Raw genomic sequence first — 20,628 nt, 5'->3', positions numbered from 1 at the left:
TTCAAAAAGTTTTTAATCACTCTGCTCATCACAAGCACACCCTTTAATCCCCAACACCTATTGCACCCACACACCCCTCTCCCAGAATTGTAGTTCTAAGTTTTTTGTTTTCTTTTTTCTTTTTTTTTTTAAGTTTCTCAACCGCATTCACAAGAAGGGATGATTGACAGAACCATGAGAGCACAATCAGCGAAACCCCGGGACCTTTGATCACTATTCTTTCCAGACCCCCGTTCCCGTCAGGAAGGCGGAGACCCGGCGGGACGCCCGAGCGCGCAGTTTGGGGGCAGAACTAAGATCCACGTTCCCGCGAGTCGGCAGCGAAACCAGCGGGTCGCTGCTGGAGCGTCGCTTCCTGCGAGAGACGCCGCGCTTCGCCGGCGCTCGTCAGCGCTCCCCGGGGAGGGCGGGACCGCGCTTACTACAGAAAAAGTTGGAAAATCCAGGAAAGAAAAGTAGACATCTGTCAGAGGGTAGTTGCCGAACCAAGAAACTTATTTCCAAGTCTCCAGAGGGTAGAGCAATACCAGACCTCCGCGGCTCCAGCATGTTCCCCACAGAATCGTCTCCCTGCTGCCACCACCATCCTGCAAAACCGCTTTTTCTTTTCCACGTAGTAACTGCATCGACCCTCAGCCGGAAAGTCAGTCGTGCGCGGCGGGGCCGGCGCAGAAGCCGCCATAATTCAGGGGTCGTTTGGAGGAGCCAAGCATCCGATGAAGACAAGAAAAGTTCTCCGCTGCCCTCGGGTCCCCTTCCCTTAACAAATATGGCTGCCGCGGGTCCGGCCACGCAGGTTAATACCCGGAACTGCCCCCTCCCACCATCGTTTGCAAGACCGGAAGAAACGGACGGTGGCGGACGAGGTCCAAATCTCCCCCGCGCCTTCCCTCCGTTTCTGTTTCCCCGCCTCCTCAGCGGAAGCCGAGCGCCAAACTCAAATTTTAGCAGGACCCGGACTCCTTTAGGCTGGTTCCGTGGGCTGGGCCTGCTGGACTTTTCTGCTTTCTGGCAGGGGCCGCGGTCCAACATGAGCCAGGTTCTGTTCCAAGAGCCGGTCCCGCTGCAGGTGAAATGCAAAGACTGCGAGGAGAGGTGAGGTTCCGCAGTACCCGGCGCCCGCGGGTGGCGGTTGGGGTCGGGCCAAGGGGGTGGGGGGAGAAGATGGCGGCTCTGGCCAGTGGGCGCGGCGGCCCCCCGACACGCGCGGAGGCCCCTCTGGAACCTACAGTGACCTCTCCCCGCAAGGTGGCGGTTGCTGAGGACACAGGAGGGGAGGGTGTGAGGAAATGGAAAGCTGGCCCGCATCAAGTTCATGAAAAAAAAAAAAAAACAAAACACCAAAACTTCGTTCTGAACTGAATCGTGGAGACTATAGTTCTACTCTGCCTTTTTGACAGAGAAAGTTGATTTTGTCCGGAGAAGTGAGATAATTTACGTGAGGGCACACCGCGAGTTCACGGCGGGGCCGGCGCTGAAACTCTGGCCTTGGCTCCCACCCAGCCCCTCTTCCGCTCTTGTTCGAATTATACTGGAAGTAGGTTTAGGCTTCGGGAAAAAAAAATTTTTTTTTTTTATAGCGTTGTGCCTTTTCTTTACATTAGTTACTAAAAATAAGTTACGTTTAATGGACTAAAAACACTAGAGGAAATTAGGAATTTCGTTCATTTAACAAATCCTGCGTCCTGGCAGAACCCTGCTGGGCCCGGGGCTTCCGCGGAAGGGCCCGGCTCCCAGGGAAACGCAGAACTCCGGCTTCGACCAAGAGGCTGGTGCTGTTGGCGCTTCACGGGCTGGCGTGGAAGTCGGGGGGTTGCGACTTTTTCTCCGTCCCGCCGCTCAGTAGCCAACTGCTCCCCGCACGTTTCCTCATTCGTAAAACCGACATAAGGTGCCTGCGCACACGGTCATGAGGGGCACCACTGAAAATGCCTGTGAGAACTAAACGGTGTGGAAATGTGACGTTGGAAATGAAGACATTGCTTCATTGAGGACCGGGAAGCTGGCATCTAGCTCAGAATTAGGTCTAACATCAATCCGCGGGCCAGGCCGTGAGATGACACCCGAACTAGAAGCTGCGTGTGGAGGGAGCGGAGGGTGTTTGAATTGGTCATTTTCTTCTGTCCAGTAATCCGGCTGCTGGACCTTTGAGGGGATCCCCGGGTGGCCCAGCGGTTTAGCGCCGCCTGCAGCCCAGGGCCTGATCCTGGAGACCGGGGATCGAGTCCCACGTCCGGCTCCCTGCACGGAGCCTGGTCCTCCCTCTGCCTGTGTCTCTGCCTCTGTCTCTCTCCTGAATAAATAAATAAAATCTTAAAAAACAAAAATGGAGCTAATCCGAATTGATGTGCTGTAAGAGTAAAATATACATTGAGTTTTGAAGACTTACTATGAAAAAGGATATAAAATACCTCAATTTTTATATGTTGATTGTAAAGACACTATTTTGAATATGTTGGACATAAATTAATATATATTCTGCATATCATAATATATATTCTGTATGTCATAAACATTGGAGATCTTTATATTTAACATTGGATATATAAGAAAATATTAAAATTAATTTGCTGTTCCTTTTTATTACTGTAGTTTCTAGAAAAAAAATTTTTTTAAAAAATTTATTTATTCATAGAGACAGAGGGGCGGAGACACAGGCAAAGGGAGAAGCAGGCTTGATACAGGAAGCCCGACATGGGACTAGATCCCGGGTCTCCAGGATTACACCCCAGGCTGAAGGCAGCACTAAACCGCTCTGCCACAGGGGCTGCCCAGTTTCTAGAAAATTTAAAAAAATTTTAAAAAATTTAAAATTGCATATGTGGTTCATATTTGTGGCCTCCATTGTACCTCTGTTGGATAGTACTGTTCCAGAATAATTATAGAAATATAAAGGGGGGAGCATCATTTCTGATTCCAGTATTGGAACTCCTAGCTCTTCTCCATTTTGTTATATTGTCATCACAGCATGTTAAAACACGTTATCAACCTTTTTACTCCTCTTGTTTAGAGACCTTTGATATATTTCTATCACCTCTAGCAGGGATCAGCAAACAAGCCCATGGGCCAGGTGGCCTTCTGCTTGTTTTTTTAAGTAAAGTTTTTATTGCAACACAGTGGTTCTCATTTAAGAATTGTCTGGCTGCTTTCCTGCCATAAGGACAGCCATGGATAATTGTGACAGACCTTATGGCCTGCAAAGCCTGAAGTATTTACTGTCTGGCCCTGTACCGAAAATATGTTGGCCATTGACTCAGAGAAAGCAATCCAGACTTTAGTTAAATATTCAAGGCTAGTTCAACTCAACGAATATTTATGAATACCTACTGTGTACCAGGAATTGTCCTACATGCTGAGATTATCTAACGTCCTCTCTCTTTATTCCCCTGCATCCCAACACCAACAAAAACAGTATTCATTCTGGGCCTCAAGGACCTCACATTTTATTTTATTTATTTATTTTAAGATTTTTATTTTTTTCTTTGACACAGAACACACAAGCAGGGGGAGCAGCAGGCTCCTTGCTGAGCAGGGAGCCAGATGTGGGTTCAGCCCCCAGGACCCTGGGATCATGACCTGAGGCAAAGACAGACGCTTAACCAGTTGAGTTACCCAGGCGCCCTGGAACTCACACTTTAATAGAAGAAACAAACATCTACTTTGGAGAGGCAGCATAGCACAGGTTAAGGGTTCAGGCTCTGGAGCTAGATTATCTGGGTTTAAATCCAATAAATGTCACTTATTGACTGATTTTATACAATCTTTTTTTTCTCTGTGTCTCATCATTAAATTGATGATGTTAAAATTATCAACCTTATGGGATTATTAGGAGCATGAAATGAGCTAATACATACAAAGTACTGAGAACAGTGCCTGAAGCATAATAAGCATTCACTAAACATGAGTTATTAATGTGTGATTAATGCATGAAGTGACATCAATGAATTAAAGTCATAAAGAAGAAGATACTTCAGTGGAAGATAACTCAGAAAACTCTGGAGGGAAGTAATGCAGAATTTTAAGCCCATGGTTGACACCAACCTGCTTTTTCATTTTTGTTTTGTAAGTTCTTCTCCCCATGTACTAGTCACACAAGACTACTTATCCTTTGAATGTACCTGATACTCTTCTCAATACCATACCTTTAATCCTGCTCTTCTCCCTGCTTCAAATGCTTTTTCTTTCATAACCTTCAAGATCTGTCTAAATTCCTTCTCTATAAGGACCTTTTCAAAGTTGCCTGAGTTGAAATTAATTGCCCTTATTCATTTATTAGATAGCATAGTGTAGGTGAAAGATCTGAGATCTAATTTGAGTTCTGTAAGGTGACTTTAAGATTGTAACTGTGGGGATCCCTGGGTGGCGCAGCGGTTTGGCGCCTGCCTTTGGCCCAGGGCGCGATCCTGGAGACCCGGGATCGAATCCCACGTCGGGCTCCCGGTGCATGGAGCCTGCTTCTCCTTCTGCCTATGTCTCTGCCTCTCTCTCTCTCTCTCTCTCTCTGTGTGACTATCATAAATAAATAAAAATTAAAAAAAAAAAAAAAAGATTGTAACTGTGCACCTCAAATTCTTTATAAGAACCTCTGTCTTCCTTAATTAGACACTCATTTACTTAGATTATTGTTAAATGATTTATGTAAAGCACCATGTAGGTACTCAGTAGTGTAGGTGCTCGGTGTTAGTAGCCCTTCCCTTCCTTTTCTTAAAGCATTAAATACAATCGGAAGCAAGTTGGAGTAGTTGCTTAATCTGAATTTGAGGACATGGACCATGTTTATTTCTGTTTGTATCCCTAGCATCCAGCATATTACCTGGTTTAGAGTAGCTTTTATTTGTTTGAATTGAGAGGTTCAGGTCACAGCTTCTAGGAGGCAGAGGTGGGCTAGAATCCAGTTCTGCTAATGCCAAATCTTAGGGAGGGTGTTATGAGAATTAATGCATTGTTCAGAGTATGACATTTATTTTGAGAAATAGCATTTTCTATGGGTTTTTATTGATTTGTTTTATATTGTTTCCACGACAACCATTAAAACGGAGAAAATAAGATCGTGATTTCAGAAACTATATTTCCCGAAAACTCAGGCTTTTCTACAAGATACTTTGGGGACAGAGTTGGGAGGGGGGGGAGTTGAATCTATGGGCCTTTCCTCCTCCTTTTATCTCCCAAAGCTAATACATTATAGACATTTGGAATATATGCAACAATATCATTAATATGCTTCTAAAATATATAGTGATTCTTCTAGTGCTATCTAAAGAATATTAAATGACTTCTTGATTTTTTTTAAAAACAAATTTATCAAGTATGACAAGACTTTTGAAAGTGTCTATCACCATAAAAAAGTTGTTTATTAAAAAAAAGGTTATTTATTGCAGTGTCATGGCAGTATGTTTTAGAAAAACTTCAAAAGACAAAAGCCAAACATAATGACATTATAGATCTAAAAAGTCTCTCACAAACCTAACTCAATTCACTTACCTTACAAATTAGGGAATTGTAAGTTTTTTCCCCCCAAAAAAAACACTTAAGTAGAATTAGAGTAGAAATCTAATCTGTTTCACATATATTGTCCTAGATAATAGAAAAATAGAAACAAAACATTTTCTTGTTTTAAAAATCATTCTTCCTATCTGGGGTATTTGCCAATGCTGCTTGTTCCTTTTCAGATAACAGAAGTTATGGTAACCTTATCATACAATAACCTCGTCATACTGAGATTTAGAATCTGATCATGTGTTCGATAGGAAATTTAACTACAATGACATATTTTAAGCCATTATAAAAGTTGTAAGTTGGAGCATAAAAAAATCTGGATGATTAAATCTAGCCTTGGTCAACTATTACCCAATTTTTCCATCAAGACTCAGCTGCTAGTTCAATACTTTTTACTTCTGTAGTAGATGAGTAGCAAAATGTGGGAAAAATTTAAAACACATTTTTGGAAGAGGTTAAAATTGAACAAATTCTATTTGTTTATTTTTGTTTCCTTCACATCAGAGAAAGGCCTTTGTTATTTAATTCTATCAGAATATAGAACATGTGTGCAGAGATGTTTTCTCACCACCCTCTCCTTTATTCCCTCAATTGTTTAGATTATCTTTGCTCAGTTTGATTAATTGTTATGAGCATCTTTTATATGCTTCTGTCTGATATGGAACTCTCTTAAGATACAGTAGAGAATGTGGAAAGCTATGGTTTCTTTTGGAGATAATAAGCTGTTGACAGTACTTTCGTGGATATATTGCATAGGGAGTATATTGAGCAGATGTAGTTGGTGGATTTTGTGAATGCATAAGGGAGGGGAATATGTTATCTTACTTTTTTTATTATAAACATTCCACGTATTCCAATACGGCCTCACATTTTAAATTTTTCATTAAAAAAAATATTTTTATTTACTTATTCATGAGAGAGAGACAGACAGACAGAGGCAGAAGCAGGGAGCCCAATGTGGGACTTGATCCCAGGACCGTGGAATCACAACTGGAGCCAAAGGCAGATAGATGCTCAACCGCTGAGCCACCCAGGCATCCCTCATTTTAAGTTTTTCAAATAGAATCTCTCATAAATCAGTTTGATCATTTGAGTTGGTAATTTTTTAAATGTGGAAAGTAGTTATTAAATTGATAGTTTGTGTGGCTTACCATTACATAGATGCTGTTTTAGAATCAGGGCAGTAGGTTATATTCCAGGCTAGTAATGGGAATTCCACATTGTTTATCTCATTTAATTCTCACAACAACCCCATTTTATAGGAGAGGAAAATACAGTCTTTGGTTAAAAACCTGTTTATTTACTAGTGGAAGAACAAACCTCAAATTCAGTATGCTTCCCTCATATCTGTTCATAATTAGGGAACACTTGTTGAAGATCTTGCAGCTTGAGACAGAAAACTTCAGCTAATATAAATGACGGTGACATTCCACATGAAGGTTTCTGACAGTTGGGTATATCTTTTCATACAGGAGAATAACGGTTAGAGTGAGCATTGAACTACAATCAGTTTCCAATCCAGTTCACAGAAAGGTTGGTATTAATTTCTTTTGAGATAATTTTTTTCTTTTTAAAGAAAATATAATTTCTGTACTATATAATTATTTTTGTTCTTTAATAACGTAAAACTTATTGTTATACTCAACTTTGAGCCGTTTGTAACTTGCAAATGTAGGGTGGTAGAGTCTACTAAGATGATGACTAGGAGGTTCCTTTTTTAAGATTTTATTTATTTATTAGAGAGCGAGTGAGTGCATGTGTGTGAGAGTAGGGGGAGGGAAAGAGGGCGAGGTTGGGAGAGAGAATCTCAAGTAGACTCTGCACTGAGCTCAGAGCCCATCTCAGGGTTTGATCTCCTGACCCTGAGATCATGAGCTGAGCTGAAATCAAGAGGCAGATACCCAACCACCTGAGCCACCCAGTGCCCCCATATCATCTATTCCTAAAGCATACAGGAAGAATTGGGAATTGGAAGAACTGGGGGTAGGTTTGCCCATTGCACTTACAGATTGCTAGAATATGTATTGCTAACCTGTAGAAATGACATTTCATGTTGTATGTGTGAGGATAGAATGAATTGAAGCACTGCAGGGAGGTATTTTTGAATATTTGCCTTTGGCAGGGAGGCATTTGAAGCATCAGTCCTTTATGATTTTTTTTTTAAAGATTTATTTATTTATTCATGAGAGAGGGGGGAGCAGAGGCAGAGACACAGGCAGAGGGAGAAGCAGGCTCCGTGCAGGGAGCCCGATGTGGGACTCGATCCCTGGACTCCAGGATCATACCCTGGGCGGAAGGCAGGCACTAAACCACTGAGCCACCCAGGGATCCCTCCTTTATGATTTCTTCAAAAGACTGAGTCAGTAGCAGTGATATGGATGCAGAAAAGATGACGAAAAAATACAGCCTCTGTTTTCTCTGAGTCCCAGCTTTCCCTGAACATAGTATTCAAGGACCTGCTACTGAGGTACTTTTCGAAATCCACCCTAAGATGCTATAAAAAATCTGATAGTAGAAGGTGTTTTAAGAACAGGACTTTCTAAGGCAAAGCAAATACCTAGATTACTCATTTTCTGGAGTACAGATTATGTGTTCTATTTCTAAATGTTATTCCTTGGGCCTGCTGTACCTTTTTATTTTCGAACTCTACCCATAAGTAGGTTTAGATTTTTCTAGGACCCTAGCAGTTCCTCAGTAGCCATGAGTAGATTTTATTTCAAAGGGGAGCTTATTCTTAGCTTGAGTACTTATTAGTTCTTCATTAAGCCTCCATCATCTTGTTCCTATGGCTGCTTTCTTTACCTCAGTGTTCTATAGAGTACATAATTTCTCTGTCAGCTTTAGCTGCTGTGATGCCTGCCATACTGCAAATTTATGTGGAAAGTGGTCTTTATGAAAGATGCTCGCTTCACGTGAAATTGAAACAGATGGGGTTCCATGCCAGCGGCCACCTGGAGTAGGAGAGAATAGGCCCTTAGGAAGAAGCCCTGGCAACATGTTACTTGATACCCGTCCTCTGCCTTAGACACAAATGCTCCTTTTTTGGGATAGATGATTGCTTGTCATTTCAGCTGATATATTGCCACTTTTGAAATATCAGACAACTAATTGTGGGAAACTGAAAATGTAGTTGAATATCATATGGTCACTGTTAGAATATTTTTGTCATTTGCAGATTTTAGTCTAGCAAGGACTGGGTCTCAATTTTCCTAAGCCTCTAATAAGAGAGTATTCCTCAGCTTTCAACTCCTAGCATTTACTTTTTATAAACCTCCACATGGGCTTCAAGGAGCAGAATATCTACTAGTGTGTAAGATTTTTAAGTCTCTTAAAGACTAATGAAAACCCAGCAGCACCAGAGAACAAAGTTATCTGAAGTATAATGGTGGTACATTGTTGTTATTGGATAATTTCACTTCTGAGAAGGAAGATATTACTCTAAAAGCCTGATGTTTTGAAAACTTAAAATATAACAATCTTTCTTTTAGGATTTAGTTATCCGTCTGACTGATGAAACGGATCCATTTTTTCTATATAACCTTGTTATATCTGAGGAAGATTTTCAGAGGTAACTAAATTTATTCTGTTTTATATTCGATCTAAGAAATAAGTACGTTTTGTTAATGTATGGATACTATTCTCTTTGAAATCAGCCTATTAGGAATATGTGGATGTTTTGAGAACACTGGACTGTTTATGATATAATACAGCTCAGAGTTCTGCTTAAAACAGCTCAGAAATTTGGAGCTTTAGTGAAATATAGCGATCTTTTCCCTCCCATTGAATAAATTCTATAAAAACAAAGTTCTCTAGTTCTTGATTATAATGGGTATTCATAAAATAAAAAAAGAATATTTCAGGGTTTGATTATAATTAAAGATACTAATTAAATTTTTAAAAATCTCTTTTTTTCTGTATAGTTTAAAATTCCAGCAAGGCCTTCTGGTAGACTTCTTAGCTTTCCCACAAAAATTTATAGATCTCCTTCAGCAGTGTACTCAAGAACATGCCAAAGAAATTCCAAGGTAAGTCTCGTGAGAGCACTACATCATTAAAATTCTCTCAAGACAAATTCTTGTTTATAAGACAAATTGATGGGAAAACATTTTCTAATATGTTAGAAGTACTCCTGTCTATTTTTAAAACGGGAGTTTAGGGCTCTATTAAATATCAAATTTTAAGGAATCATGGTTAAGATCAGAATATTTACCTCTTAATTTTCATGTTTTGACATGGTCATTAAAACTATCTGAAATATTTAACAGCATCAAGTATATATGATTTTATGATGAATTTGAATAAGAAGAATAAGATTTTGTGTTTGTGTGTATATATTCATGTTTGTGTGATGCTAAAGCCTGATCATTGTGAAGTTAGTTTACCTTTTATCTTTTGGTTTCATCAAATTGGTGTTTTTTTTTTTTTAATTTTTTAAAAGATTTTATTTATTTATTCATGGGGGAGGTGGGCAGAGACACAGGCAGAGGGAGAAGCAGGCTCCATGCAGGGAGCCTGATGTGGGACTCGATCCCAGGTCTTCAGGAGCACGCCCCTGGGCCAAAGGCAGCGCTAAACCACTGAATCACCGGGGCTGCCCTCAGATTGTTGTTTGAACCAATTATTTTGTTAGGAACTATAAAATGCATTTCTAATTCTGTCATTCTTTTTATATTTATTAGGTTTAATTCTTTAATAAAGAAGAACTTTTCCTCATTAGTTTGGGCTATTTGATTACTCTGAAAATTCACACAGGAAAGGATAAGGCTTAATTCTTTTAAATTGTCAATTTTAAAAAAAATTGTCAAAAAAATAAAAAATAAAAAAATATAAAAAAATAAAAAAATTGTCAATTTTTAGAGTATTTTAGTTACTTTCGTGCTTCCTTTAGGTTTTTGGTTTGTTTTTAATTTTTTACTTCATCTTTCATTGTGAACTCATGAACATTTGTATTCACTGTGTTTCAGTGAGTCTTTTTTTAAGTTTCTTGCTCAATTTTTCAATTTTAGTTTTATCCAGTTTTACCTTTGGGAGTCCTTTTATATTGATCCTATGATTATAATATGACCCCTTTCCTGATTTTTCTAATCATTGATGATTCCCTGGAGCTTATGATTCAATGGGAGAATTTCACTATCTTGTAAATGTTGTTACATTGTGACACTTTCTTTTCAAAGGTTTTTGTTACAGTTAGTTTCTCCAGCACCTATTTTGGATAACTCACCTGCCTTTTTAAATGTGGTAGAAACCAATCCTTTTAAGCATCTCACACACCTCTCACTAAAACTTTTACCTGGAAATGATGTGGAAATAAAGAAGTTTCTGGCCGGCTGTTTGAAATGTAGTAAGGTAAGATTTAAATTCTTACTCTTTTATTTTTATTTTTATTTTTTTTAATTAAATTTTTATTTATTTATGATAGTCACACAAAGAGAGAGAGAGAGAGAGAGAGAGGCAGAGACATAGGCAGAGGGAGAAGCAGGCTCCATGCACCAGGAGCCTGACGTGGGATTCGATCCCGGGTCTCCAGGATCGCGCCCTGGGCCAAAGGCAGGCGCTAAACCGCTGCGCCACCCAGGGATCCCAAATTCTTACTCTTTTAAAAATAAGTACCAAAAGTCTCCGATAAGTCACTCAAGAGCTATATTGTTATTAACTTTTGTTTTTCAGAATAAAGTATTTTTAAAGATGTCTAGTAAGTTTCTATAATATGTAAGAAATTTATTTTTATTTTGTAATTTTTTTCTTCCATTTGATCAAGATACAGTGGGGATAGAACTAGACTAAAAATTGAAAAACTAGGTCCCATGGTTTTTATTAATTTTCTATAATCTGGGGCAGGTCACTTAAACTGTTGGTATCATGGTTTCATCAGCTGGTAGATAAGTATGGAAATATCTACTACCCTCTTATAACTATCTCAAATGAGGAAAAAGATATAAAAGTTTCTTGAAAATTACAAAGTGCTCTTTAATTTTATAAGGTATATGGAGAAAGAAAACAACATTGGGTTGCCTCTTCATAGTTTTCTAAAAGTCTTTTTAGTCAAATGCTATAGATTAGTGAGTGCATCTCAAAATTTAATGGTACACAGATCCTCTAGGGATCTTGCTCATTTAGGTTGTGAATCAGAAGGTCTGAAGTGGAACCCGAAATTCTGCATTTTTAACAAACTCTCAGGGTGATGCTGATGCTATACTTTGAGTAGCACAGCTACAGATGATTAAATTACAAGCTGTGATTTTATATTTTTATAAATAGGAAGAAAAATTATCATTGATGCAATCACTAGATGATGTTACTAGGCAACTGAATTTCACACAAAAGGTAATCCAGATTTCATTTTGTCTTTGTAAGTCCTCCAAACACTGGTTCTGAATTGCTTCTTGAATCCTATCCAAGCTTTTGTTTATTAAAGCATGTTACTTTTTAATTCCCTCTCCTTTTTGCCTTTTCTTCTTTCAGTAAATTATCTTAATCTGATGCTTTCTCTGATAGTTAATCCATCCAAACATTTCTGTTACCTTCATTATATGACATATTCCTTCCAGGTCTTTATTAAATAATATATAGTACCTACCACATGTTCTTTGCTTTTATGCACCTCACTCCTGTCTAAAATGACTTTTCAGTTGGTATCTTCTAAATCTTTCCCTTCCATATGTGTTATGAATTATTCTAATAGGCTTATTGTCATTTCAGTCATAGCTACTACCTTTTTGCCCCTAGTCCTTGAAACTGAAGACCGAGGTATCTGATAAGTGGCATGGCTTCAGGTAGAAATTATCCTGCAAAACATAGCCCATCAAGGAAACCTATGTTACTAGGTTTTATGTGTATAAGTGAACCACCCCATGTGATGGACTTGCTCTACCTGGGGTTGCTTGCTTTCTTGTCAGAGGGGAGGATTGGGTGGTGAAGAGCCAGATTTAACTTAAAGGTTAAAAATAGTAAGGCTTGACTTCTGGGCCATGTTAGCTCTAAAATTCTTTTATTCCAATCTTGATTTCCTCAAATTAAAAAATCTGTGTAGGAAAAGGCTTTGAGTATGTTTCAGAAAGCTCTTATTCCTTTTCTTTAATATCTTTTGTAAATACTGCTGTGTTCTAGTTAATAAAATTCACAAAACTGTCTTAATATTTTGTATTGAACTCTAATACAGACATTATCAGAAAAAATCCAAGAATTAGATAAGTTACAGAATGAATGGGCATCACACACAGCTGCATTGTCAAATAAGCATTCCCAGGAACTGACAAATGAGAAAGAAAAGGCCTTGCAGGTATGAACATTAAAGAAAATAGAAAGTTATTTTGTTGTTGCTGTTAGTCATTATGTTAGTTTGAAAAGTAATATATGCTTTCTCTAATATGTTCAAACATTACAGGAGTCTGTTAAAAATTATGTTTCTCATTAAAAGTTTTATTACCTGGAGGTAATTTATAAATATTTTGGTATGTGTTTTTCCAGATTTTTTTCTTTGTATGTAAATAATGTCTTTTATAAATATTTATACTTATACATTTAGAGTTATGTAAATTATATATTTGTACACATATAGTAGGTTTTGGTTTTATATTATGCTAATGAAGTCCTACTGTATATATTGATTGTAACTTTTTCACTTAACATGACAGCATGGTTCATTGTACAACAGTTCAGATATTCCTTTTTAGTGGCTGCATAGTGTTCTGTATTTGCATATATAACATAAATTAACTACTTACCCAACTGATGGACATTTAAATACTTCAGTATTTTGGCTAATGCAAATAATACTATAATGAACATTCTTTGTCTCTAGAAGTGAGACAGCAATATTCCTCCTATATAAGATATTAATGGATATTACAAATTTGCCAGCCAGAAAGTTTGTCTCAAATGGAATCTAAAAGATAGTATATGAACAGTACTTATTTCCCCATATTCTTTTTTTCCCCATTTTTATTAAGTTTTTAACTTTAATTCTTCTATAGTTAACATACAGTACAGTGTTAGTTTTAGGTGTACAATGTAGTAATTCAGTAATATACATTACTCAGTGTTTATCTTCATAAGGGTACTTTTTAATATCCATCACCTGTTTCACTTCTTTTCCTTCCCCCCATCTGTTTGTTTTCCAAAATTGTCTATTGGTTTTTCTTTTTTTTTTCCTTTGTCCATTTGTTTTCTTTCTGAAATTCCACATACAAGTGAAATCATACGGTATTTGTCTTTCTCTGACTTACTTTGCTTAGCATAATATACTCTAGCTCCATCTACATCATTGTAAATGGCAAGAGCTTGTTCTTTTTTATGGCTGAGTAATAGTCCATTGTGTTATATCTTTATCAGCTAGTGGACTTTTACTCTCTTTCCATAGTTTGGCTATTGTTGATAATAGTCTTTAAAGTGGAATACCAGTTTACACCGCCATTCTAAGGGGTATGATAATCCCTCATAGTATGCATCTTGACCACTTGGATATTCTCATGTGAAGTTCAAGAATTCTCTTGCCTGTTTGCATCTTTAGCCTATTTTTAAGTTAGACTATTAATATTTTGCCTATGGATTTATAGGAATTTTTTGTATATTCTGGACATGAATCCTTTTTTTTTTTTTTTAAGATTTTATTTATTCATGAGAGACAGAAAGAAAGAGGCAGAGACATAGGCAGAGGGAGAAGCAGGCTCCCCACAGGGAGCCCGATGTAGGACTCGACCCTGGACCCTGGGATTACGCCCTGTGCTAAAGTCAGATGCTCAACCCCTGAGCCACCCAGGCGTCCCTTGACATGAATCCTTTATCAGATACATGCATAGGGATTATTTTCTGTCTGTGGCTTACCTTTTCATTTCTCCATAGTATAAAGTAGGGATATTATATCTTTATTATGTATATTATAAACATTTTCTCCCAGTTTGTCTTTGCCTTTTACTATTGCCTTTTGCCCTATATGGTTCTTTTTATTTGAATGTCATCAAATCTGTCATTCTGCTTTTATGGTTTAAAGTTTCATTTCATGTTTGGAAGTCCTCTGCCACCCTGAGGTTATGAAAGCTATTCCTTTAGTATTTTCTTTTAATACTTTGGTTTTTTTGTTGTTGTATTTAACTTTTTAATCTGTTTGGGTTATATTTTTATAGAATACAGCATGAGAATTTTTTTTTTTTTTTTTTTATAGAATTTTTTTTTTATTTTTATTTTTTTTATTTCTATTTTATTTATGATAGTCATCACAGAGAGAGAGAGAGAGAGAGAGGCAGAGACATAGGCAGAGGGAGAAGCAGGCTCCATGCACCGGGAGCCCGACGTGGGATTCGAGCCCGGGTCTCCAGGACCATGCCCTGGGCCAAAGGCAGGCGCTAAACCGCTGCGCCACCCAGGGATCCCTATTTTTTTGACATAAAGTCAGTCATTTGTTCCAATACCATATATTCCACTGATTTAAAATGCAACCTTTAATATATACTAAATTTCTTTGTATGTTTGACCTTGTTTCTGGAGTGTTAGGGAGAACTAATATCTTTGGGATTTTCTAACCCAGTAGTGAGAATATCTTTTCATTTATTTAGATCTTATTTAAAACAGGCTTATAGTTTGTTCTTTATTTCCCTCCATCTTCTCTTTTATTTATTTATTTTTTTTACAGTTCTTATTAAAATTTGTTTACCTAGAGATTTTATAACTTTTTGTGCTATGAATTGGACCACCTATGTCCCACCACTACAGTAATTTTCTGATTATTGCTGATATGCATTAATATCATACTTGTTAATTGTATATTATCTTTACAGATTCTAATAGTTTTAGAGCTGATTTTCTTAGTTTTTCAGGTAGATATGTATAAAATGATAATTTATGTTTTTTTAAGATTAGTACCATTTTTTCTTCTTGTACAGAAAAATGCTAAATTGTAGTGGATTCCTTTCCTTGTTTCATTCTTTTTTTGGTAAATAACCTAAAATGTCTGATCTTTAGGAATGATGTTTGTTCTGCATCCTGAGAGTTAATCCAAAGAGTGCTAAAAGCCAGATGAGTGATTTTGGGGATTTAATTAAATAATCATGTCATTTTTCCACCTTTATCTAATGTAATAAATAATAGATTTTAATTTTTTTTTTAATTTTTTTTTTTTTACTTATTTATGATAGTCACACACAGAGAGAGAGAGGCAGAGACATAGGCAGAGGGAGAAGCAGGCTCCATGCACCGGGAGCCTGACGTGGGATTCGATCCCGGGTCTCCAGGATCACGCCCTGGGCCAAAGGCAGGCGCTAAACCGCTGCGCCACCCAGGGATCCCAGATTTTAATTTTTTTAAAGAGTGAACTTGCACATGTGTGGAGGTGGGATGGTAGGAGAGGCTAAAGGAAAGGGAGAAAGAATCTTACGCAGGCTCCATGTCCAGTGCAGAACCTGATGCAGGGCTCACTCTCATGACCCTGAGATCATGACCTGAGCTGAAATCAAGAGTCCGATGCCACCCAGGCACCCTCTAGGCAGTGATTTTAAAATTTCAGTGTGCGTCAGAATCACCTGCAGTGACCAGAGTAGAAAATGTAAATGTTGTAGTCCTAGCCCTCATACTTCCTTTTTTTATTTTTAACAATGCATTTCTTTTTTTTTTTTTTAAGATTTTATTTATTTGTGAGAGACAGAGAAGGCAGAAGGAGAAGCAGGCTCCCTGTGGGGAGCCTGATGCAGGACTTCATCCTGGAACCCCAAGATCATGCCCTGAGCTAAAGGCAGTTGCTCAACCATTTAGCCACCCAGGCGTCCCTCTCTATTTTTTAAACAAAAACTCCAAATTACAATGATCACTGGGATAAAACCAGTCCTTTATTTTTACTGCCTTTATTGCCTTCAATGTATTTGATTACCATCTTCAGCAGTTTACTCTTTTTTCTTCTTGATTGCTCCAGCAGTTATTTTCTTCCCACATTACATTTTCAGTCTTTTTTTTTTTTAAGATTTTATTTATTGGGACGCCTGAGTGGCTCAGCGGTTGAGTGTCTGCCTTCGGCTGAGGACGTGATCCGGGAGTCCTGAGATCAAGTCCCACATCGGGCTTCCTGCATGGAGCCTGTCTCTGCCTCTCTCTCTCTCTCTTTCTGTCTGTCATGAATAAATAAATAAAATCTTTAAAAATAAAAAAATTAAGAACAAGATCAAAATAGTAAATGTACCTTTGTTGACCTTTCTCCTTCATGAAATCTGTAATTGAAAATAGATCCTCTTTGAAACAGGAAATTTTTATAATTATATATAAGAATAAGATTTATTTTTCTTCAAATCTTTCTGTATTTGTGTTTGTTTTCAATTTTGATACTATACTTTTATTATATAATAGGCACAGGTACAGTACCAACAGCAGCATGAACAACAGAAAAAAGATTTAGAAATCCTCCATCAACGAAATATCCAGCAACTACAAAACAAATTATCTGAGTTAGAAGCAACTAATAAAGACCTAACGGAAAGGAAATATAAAGGAGACTCTACCATCAGAGAACTGAAAACAAAACTGTCGGGTGTAGAAGAGGTATTGAACGTTGTGTTTGTTCCTCCCCCCCACCCCCCCAATTTAAAATAACATTTAAATTTGGTGACTTTAGTATTTGTATCCAGGCTGTTTCTCTGATGCTTTGCAAGGATGTTTTGGTGTTATTAGGGTGATCAGACATTGCAAAAAAATTGAGAATCTAAAATCTGATGAAAAGGGATAATTCAGAACAGAACTGTGGTCAACTTAGATATTTTTAGTTAGGGTTTTGAAGAGTAGCTCGTTGACATAACCTTTAGATTTTTCGGTGTACTTTTTTTAAGATTTTATTTATTTATTCATGAGAAGCACACACACAGAGAGAGAGGCAGAGACATAGGCAGAGGGAGAAGCAGGCTCCATACAGAGAGCCTGACAGTGGGACTCGATCCTGGGCCTCCAGGATTACACCCTGGGCTGAAGGCTGGTGCTAAACTGCTGAGCCACCAGGGCTGCCCTCAGTGTACTTTTAATATCTGCACAGTGTCAATGGCTCAATGTATTCAGTGTTTACAGGCCTGGTTCTTTCAGCCTACTTAACACGTCCAACAACTATATGAATAATGTGTCTAATAATAATGATATTAGTAATGCTGATAGCTAAGGCATACTGAACACATGCTATGTGACAGGTGCTGTTTAACTGCTTTACAGGTATTAATCCATTTAATTCTTATAATTATTTTAAAGAAGGTACTGTTATCCCTATTTTGCAGATGGTGAACTAGGACACAGATAGTTTAAGAAACTTGCCCAAGGTTTCATAGCCAGTAAATGGAAGAGCAAGGATTAGTATCCTCTTATTTGCTTATCTTTAGTACTCCTTTGTTCTTTTAGGCAACAGAGACATTTAGAAAATCTTGCTCTGTGACACATTGTTGATGCTTTGGCTATGATGATAAGCTCCTTCCTAGCATTATACATTATTGTCATGAATTAATCAGAAAACGTAGATTTTGTTAAGTCTATCATATTTAAATAAAAAATCAGTGTTATTTGAGCTCATGGGACTTCCCCACTCCATTTCACCAACTCTAAAGCTTGATGATTTTATTTATTTATTTAAAAAAATTTTTTTTTTAAGATTTTATTTACTTATGAGAGACACAGATTGAGAGAGAGGCACAGATACAGGCAGAGGGAGAAGCAGGCTCCATGTAGGGAGCCGACATGGGACTTGATCCCTGGTCCCCAGGATCACACCTTGGGCTGAAGGCGGTGCTAAACCACTTAGCTACCCAGGCTGCCATGGGTAGAAAGCTTGATGATTTTATGTTCAGATCCTCAGTATTCTGCGCCAGTTTGTAAAATACTGTAATCTTCCTTGTACATTGGATAGTCATTAATACTATATGACTTCTTTTATCTTCGCCCTGAAATTGGCCAGTTTATAAATACTGTGCTCCATTATATGGGCTTTATATAATTTCATCAAAATATTTCTTTAAAAATTTTTTTTAAGATTTTATTTATTTATTCATGAGAGACAGAGAGGCAGAGACACAGGCAGAGGGAGAAGCAGGCTCCATGCAGGGAGCCCAATGTGGGACTCAATCCCAGGACTCCGGGATCACAACCTGAGCGGAAGGCAGATGCTCGACCACTGAGCCACCCAGGCATCCCAAATTATTTCTTTAAAAAAAAATTCTGGGGATCCCTGGGTGGCTCAGCGGTTTAGCACCTGCCTTTGGCCCAGGGGGCAATCCTGGAGTCCCGGATTGAGTCCCATGTTCAGGTCCCGTCATGGAGCCTGCTTCTCCCTCTGCCTGTATCTCTGCCTCTCTCTCTATGTCTATCATGAATAAATAAATAAAATCTTTAAAAAAATTTTTTTTTATTTAAATCAACTTGCTAACATAAAGTATAACACCCAGTGCTCATCTCATCATGTACCCTCGTTAATGTCTAATCAAAATCTTTCTTTCAAGATTTGCAGATGACTTGAACATGATCAGTCCTGGGAACCCCTTTGTTTTTTTTAATTGTAGTATAGTCAACATTCAGTGTTATATTAGTTTCAGGTGTACAATATAGAGATTTAGTACTTTATACAACACCCTGTGCTCATCATAAGTGCAGTCCTCCTTAATTGCCATCATCTATTTCACTCATCTTCCCACCCACCTTCCCTCTGGTAACCATCAATTTGTTCTCAATAGTTAAGAGCCTGTTTCTTGGCTCACTTGTTCTCTTTCTTCCTCCTTTTTTCCCCTTTGCTCATTTGTTTTGTGTCTTAAATTCCACTTATGAGTTTTTGTTTTTATGAGTTTTTCATACAGTTTTTGTCTTTCTCCAACTGAGTTATTTCACTCAAACTCCATGTCGTTGCACTGGGAACTTTTTTTTTTTTTTTAAAACCTCTGAGTATTGTTACCTAATCATGGTAAATTATACCTTTTAGGCATTAGTGCCCTAAAAATAATTGCTGCCATTTATTATTTATTGTGTGCCAGGCATTATGCTAAGCAATTTGCATTAGGGTTTTTATGGAAATTAAGTGAAGTAATTTATGAAGTGTTTGTTATTTCTGTTTTAAAAATGAGGGAACTAAGATTCAGGGAGGTTAAATAATTCCCAAGGTTACACCGAAGAACCTTGATTTGTATTCAAGTCTGTCTGATAGTAGAATTTGCTTCTAAAATCAAAGTATTATGTTGTGGCATAATACTATAAAATTATTTTGTAAAGTTTTGTTAAAGATGAAAATTATCTAGAAATACTATATCCTCGAGTTGTGTATACTTGGCAGTATTTAGATGGTATTAGCTAATTGGGAAGTGACCTATCTTAGATTTTTTTTAATCTTTTTTTTTTTAAGATTTTAATTTATTTATTCATTAGATAAGCAGAGACACAGGCAGAGGGCAAAGCAAGCTCCCTGCAAGGAGCCTGATGTGGGACTCGATCCTAGATCTCAGGATCACACTCTGAGCCAAAGGCAAACACAACCTCTGAGCCACCTAGGCGTCCCCCAAAAAATCTGTTTTTAAATAACAATTATATTTGCTTACTTTTGTTTTAAAGAGTGAACTAAGAGCAAATCCAGAAGTGTTAACATATTTGTTGACATGGAAAGATCGTAATATGTATGAAGGTTGATTATAAAACTGCACAGTATGAGTACTTTAAAAAAAAATCAATGCATATAAACAGAGCAAAATGTTAACAGCAGATTGTGGCAGCCACCCTTGGCTACCCTTAGAATCCATTACAGAGTTCTACTGCCCATGCCGTACCTCATACTAACTATAAATAAGACTTTATTTTAAAAGATTTTATTTGTTTATTCATGAGAGACAGAGAGAGAGAGAATGGCAGGACATAGGCAGAGGGAGAAGCAGGTTCCATGCAGAAAGCCCAATGTAGAACTCGATCCCAGGACTCTGGGATCATACCCTGAGCCAAAGGCAGATGCTCAACTGCTGAGCCACCCAGGCGTCCTAAATAAGACTCTTGGGGATGGAGCCAGGCATCAATAGTTTTAAAGTTTTCTTGGTGATTTCAATATGCATACTAGCTTGAGAACCGCTGCTTACATGGTAGAATGATAGGGTTTTTTATTTTATGTTCTTGAAATTCTATTATAATGGGCATTTATTACCTAAGTGATTT

At 37.8% G+C, this 20,628-nt stretch overlaps 1 protein-coding gene across 2 annotated transcripts in view; it reads left to right on the top strand.

Annotated features, from left to right (window-relative positions):
• Positions 1 to 478: 478 nt before the first annotated feature.
• The window catches only part of SASS6 (SAS-6 centriolar assembly protein), a 42,997-nt gene continuing 22,847 nt past the window's right edge, over positions 479 to 20,628 (top strand). The window contains exons 1-8 of one of the 2 annotated variants that reach the window (XM_077905589.1): positions 479 to 1,095; positions 6,969 to 7,029; positions 8,985 to 9,064; positions 9,417 to 9,521; positions 10,671 to 10,842; positions 11,755 to 11,820; positions 12,656 to 12,775; positions 16,825 to 17,016. In XM_077905589.1, the coding sequence (XP_077761715.1) occupies positions 548 to 1,095; positions 6,969 to 7,029; positions 8,985 to 9,064; positions 9,417 to 9,521; positions 10,671 to 10,842; positions 11,755 to 11,820; positions 12,656 to 12,775; positions 16,825 to 17,016 (1,344 nt within the window). In that variant the 5' untranslated portion in view covers positions 479 to 547. Of the gene's footprint in view, positions 1,096 to 1,569; positions 2,128 to 6,968; positions 7,030 to 8,984; positions 9,065 to 9,416; positions 9,522 to 10,670; positions 10,843 to 11,754; positions 11,821 to 12,655; positions 12,776 to 16,824; positions 17,017 to 20,628 lie in introns of those variants that run through there. The other variant, XM_077905590.1, reaches the window with a different exon arrangement.

The sequence above is a fragment of the Canis aureus genome, chromosome 8 (genome assembly GCF_053574225.1).
Source record: "Canis aureus isolate CA01 chromosome 8, VMU_Caureus_v.1.0, whole genome shotgun sequence".
Lineage (NCBI taxonomy): Eukaryota > Metazoa > Chordata > Mammalia > Carnivora > Canidae > Canis > Canis aureus.
Note: the sequence above shows the minus strand (reverse complement) of the source record. Positions and strands in the feature narration are given on the sequence as shown.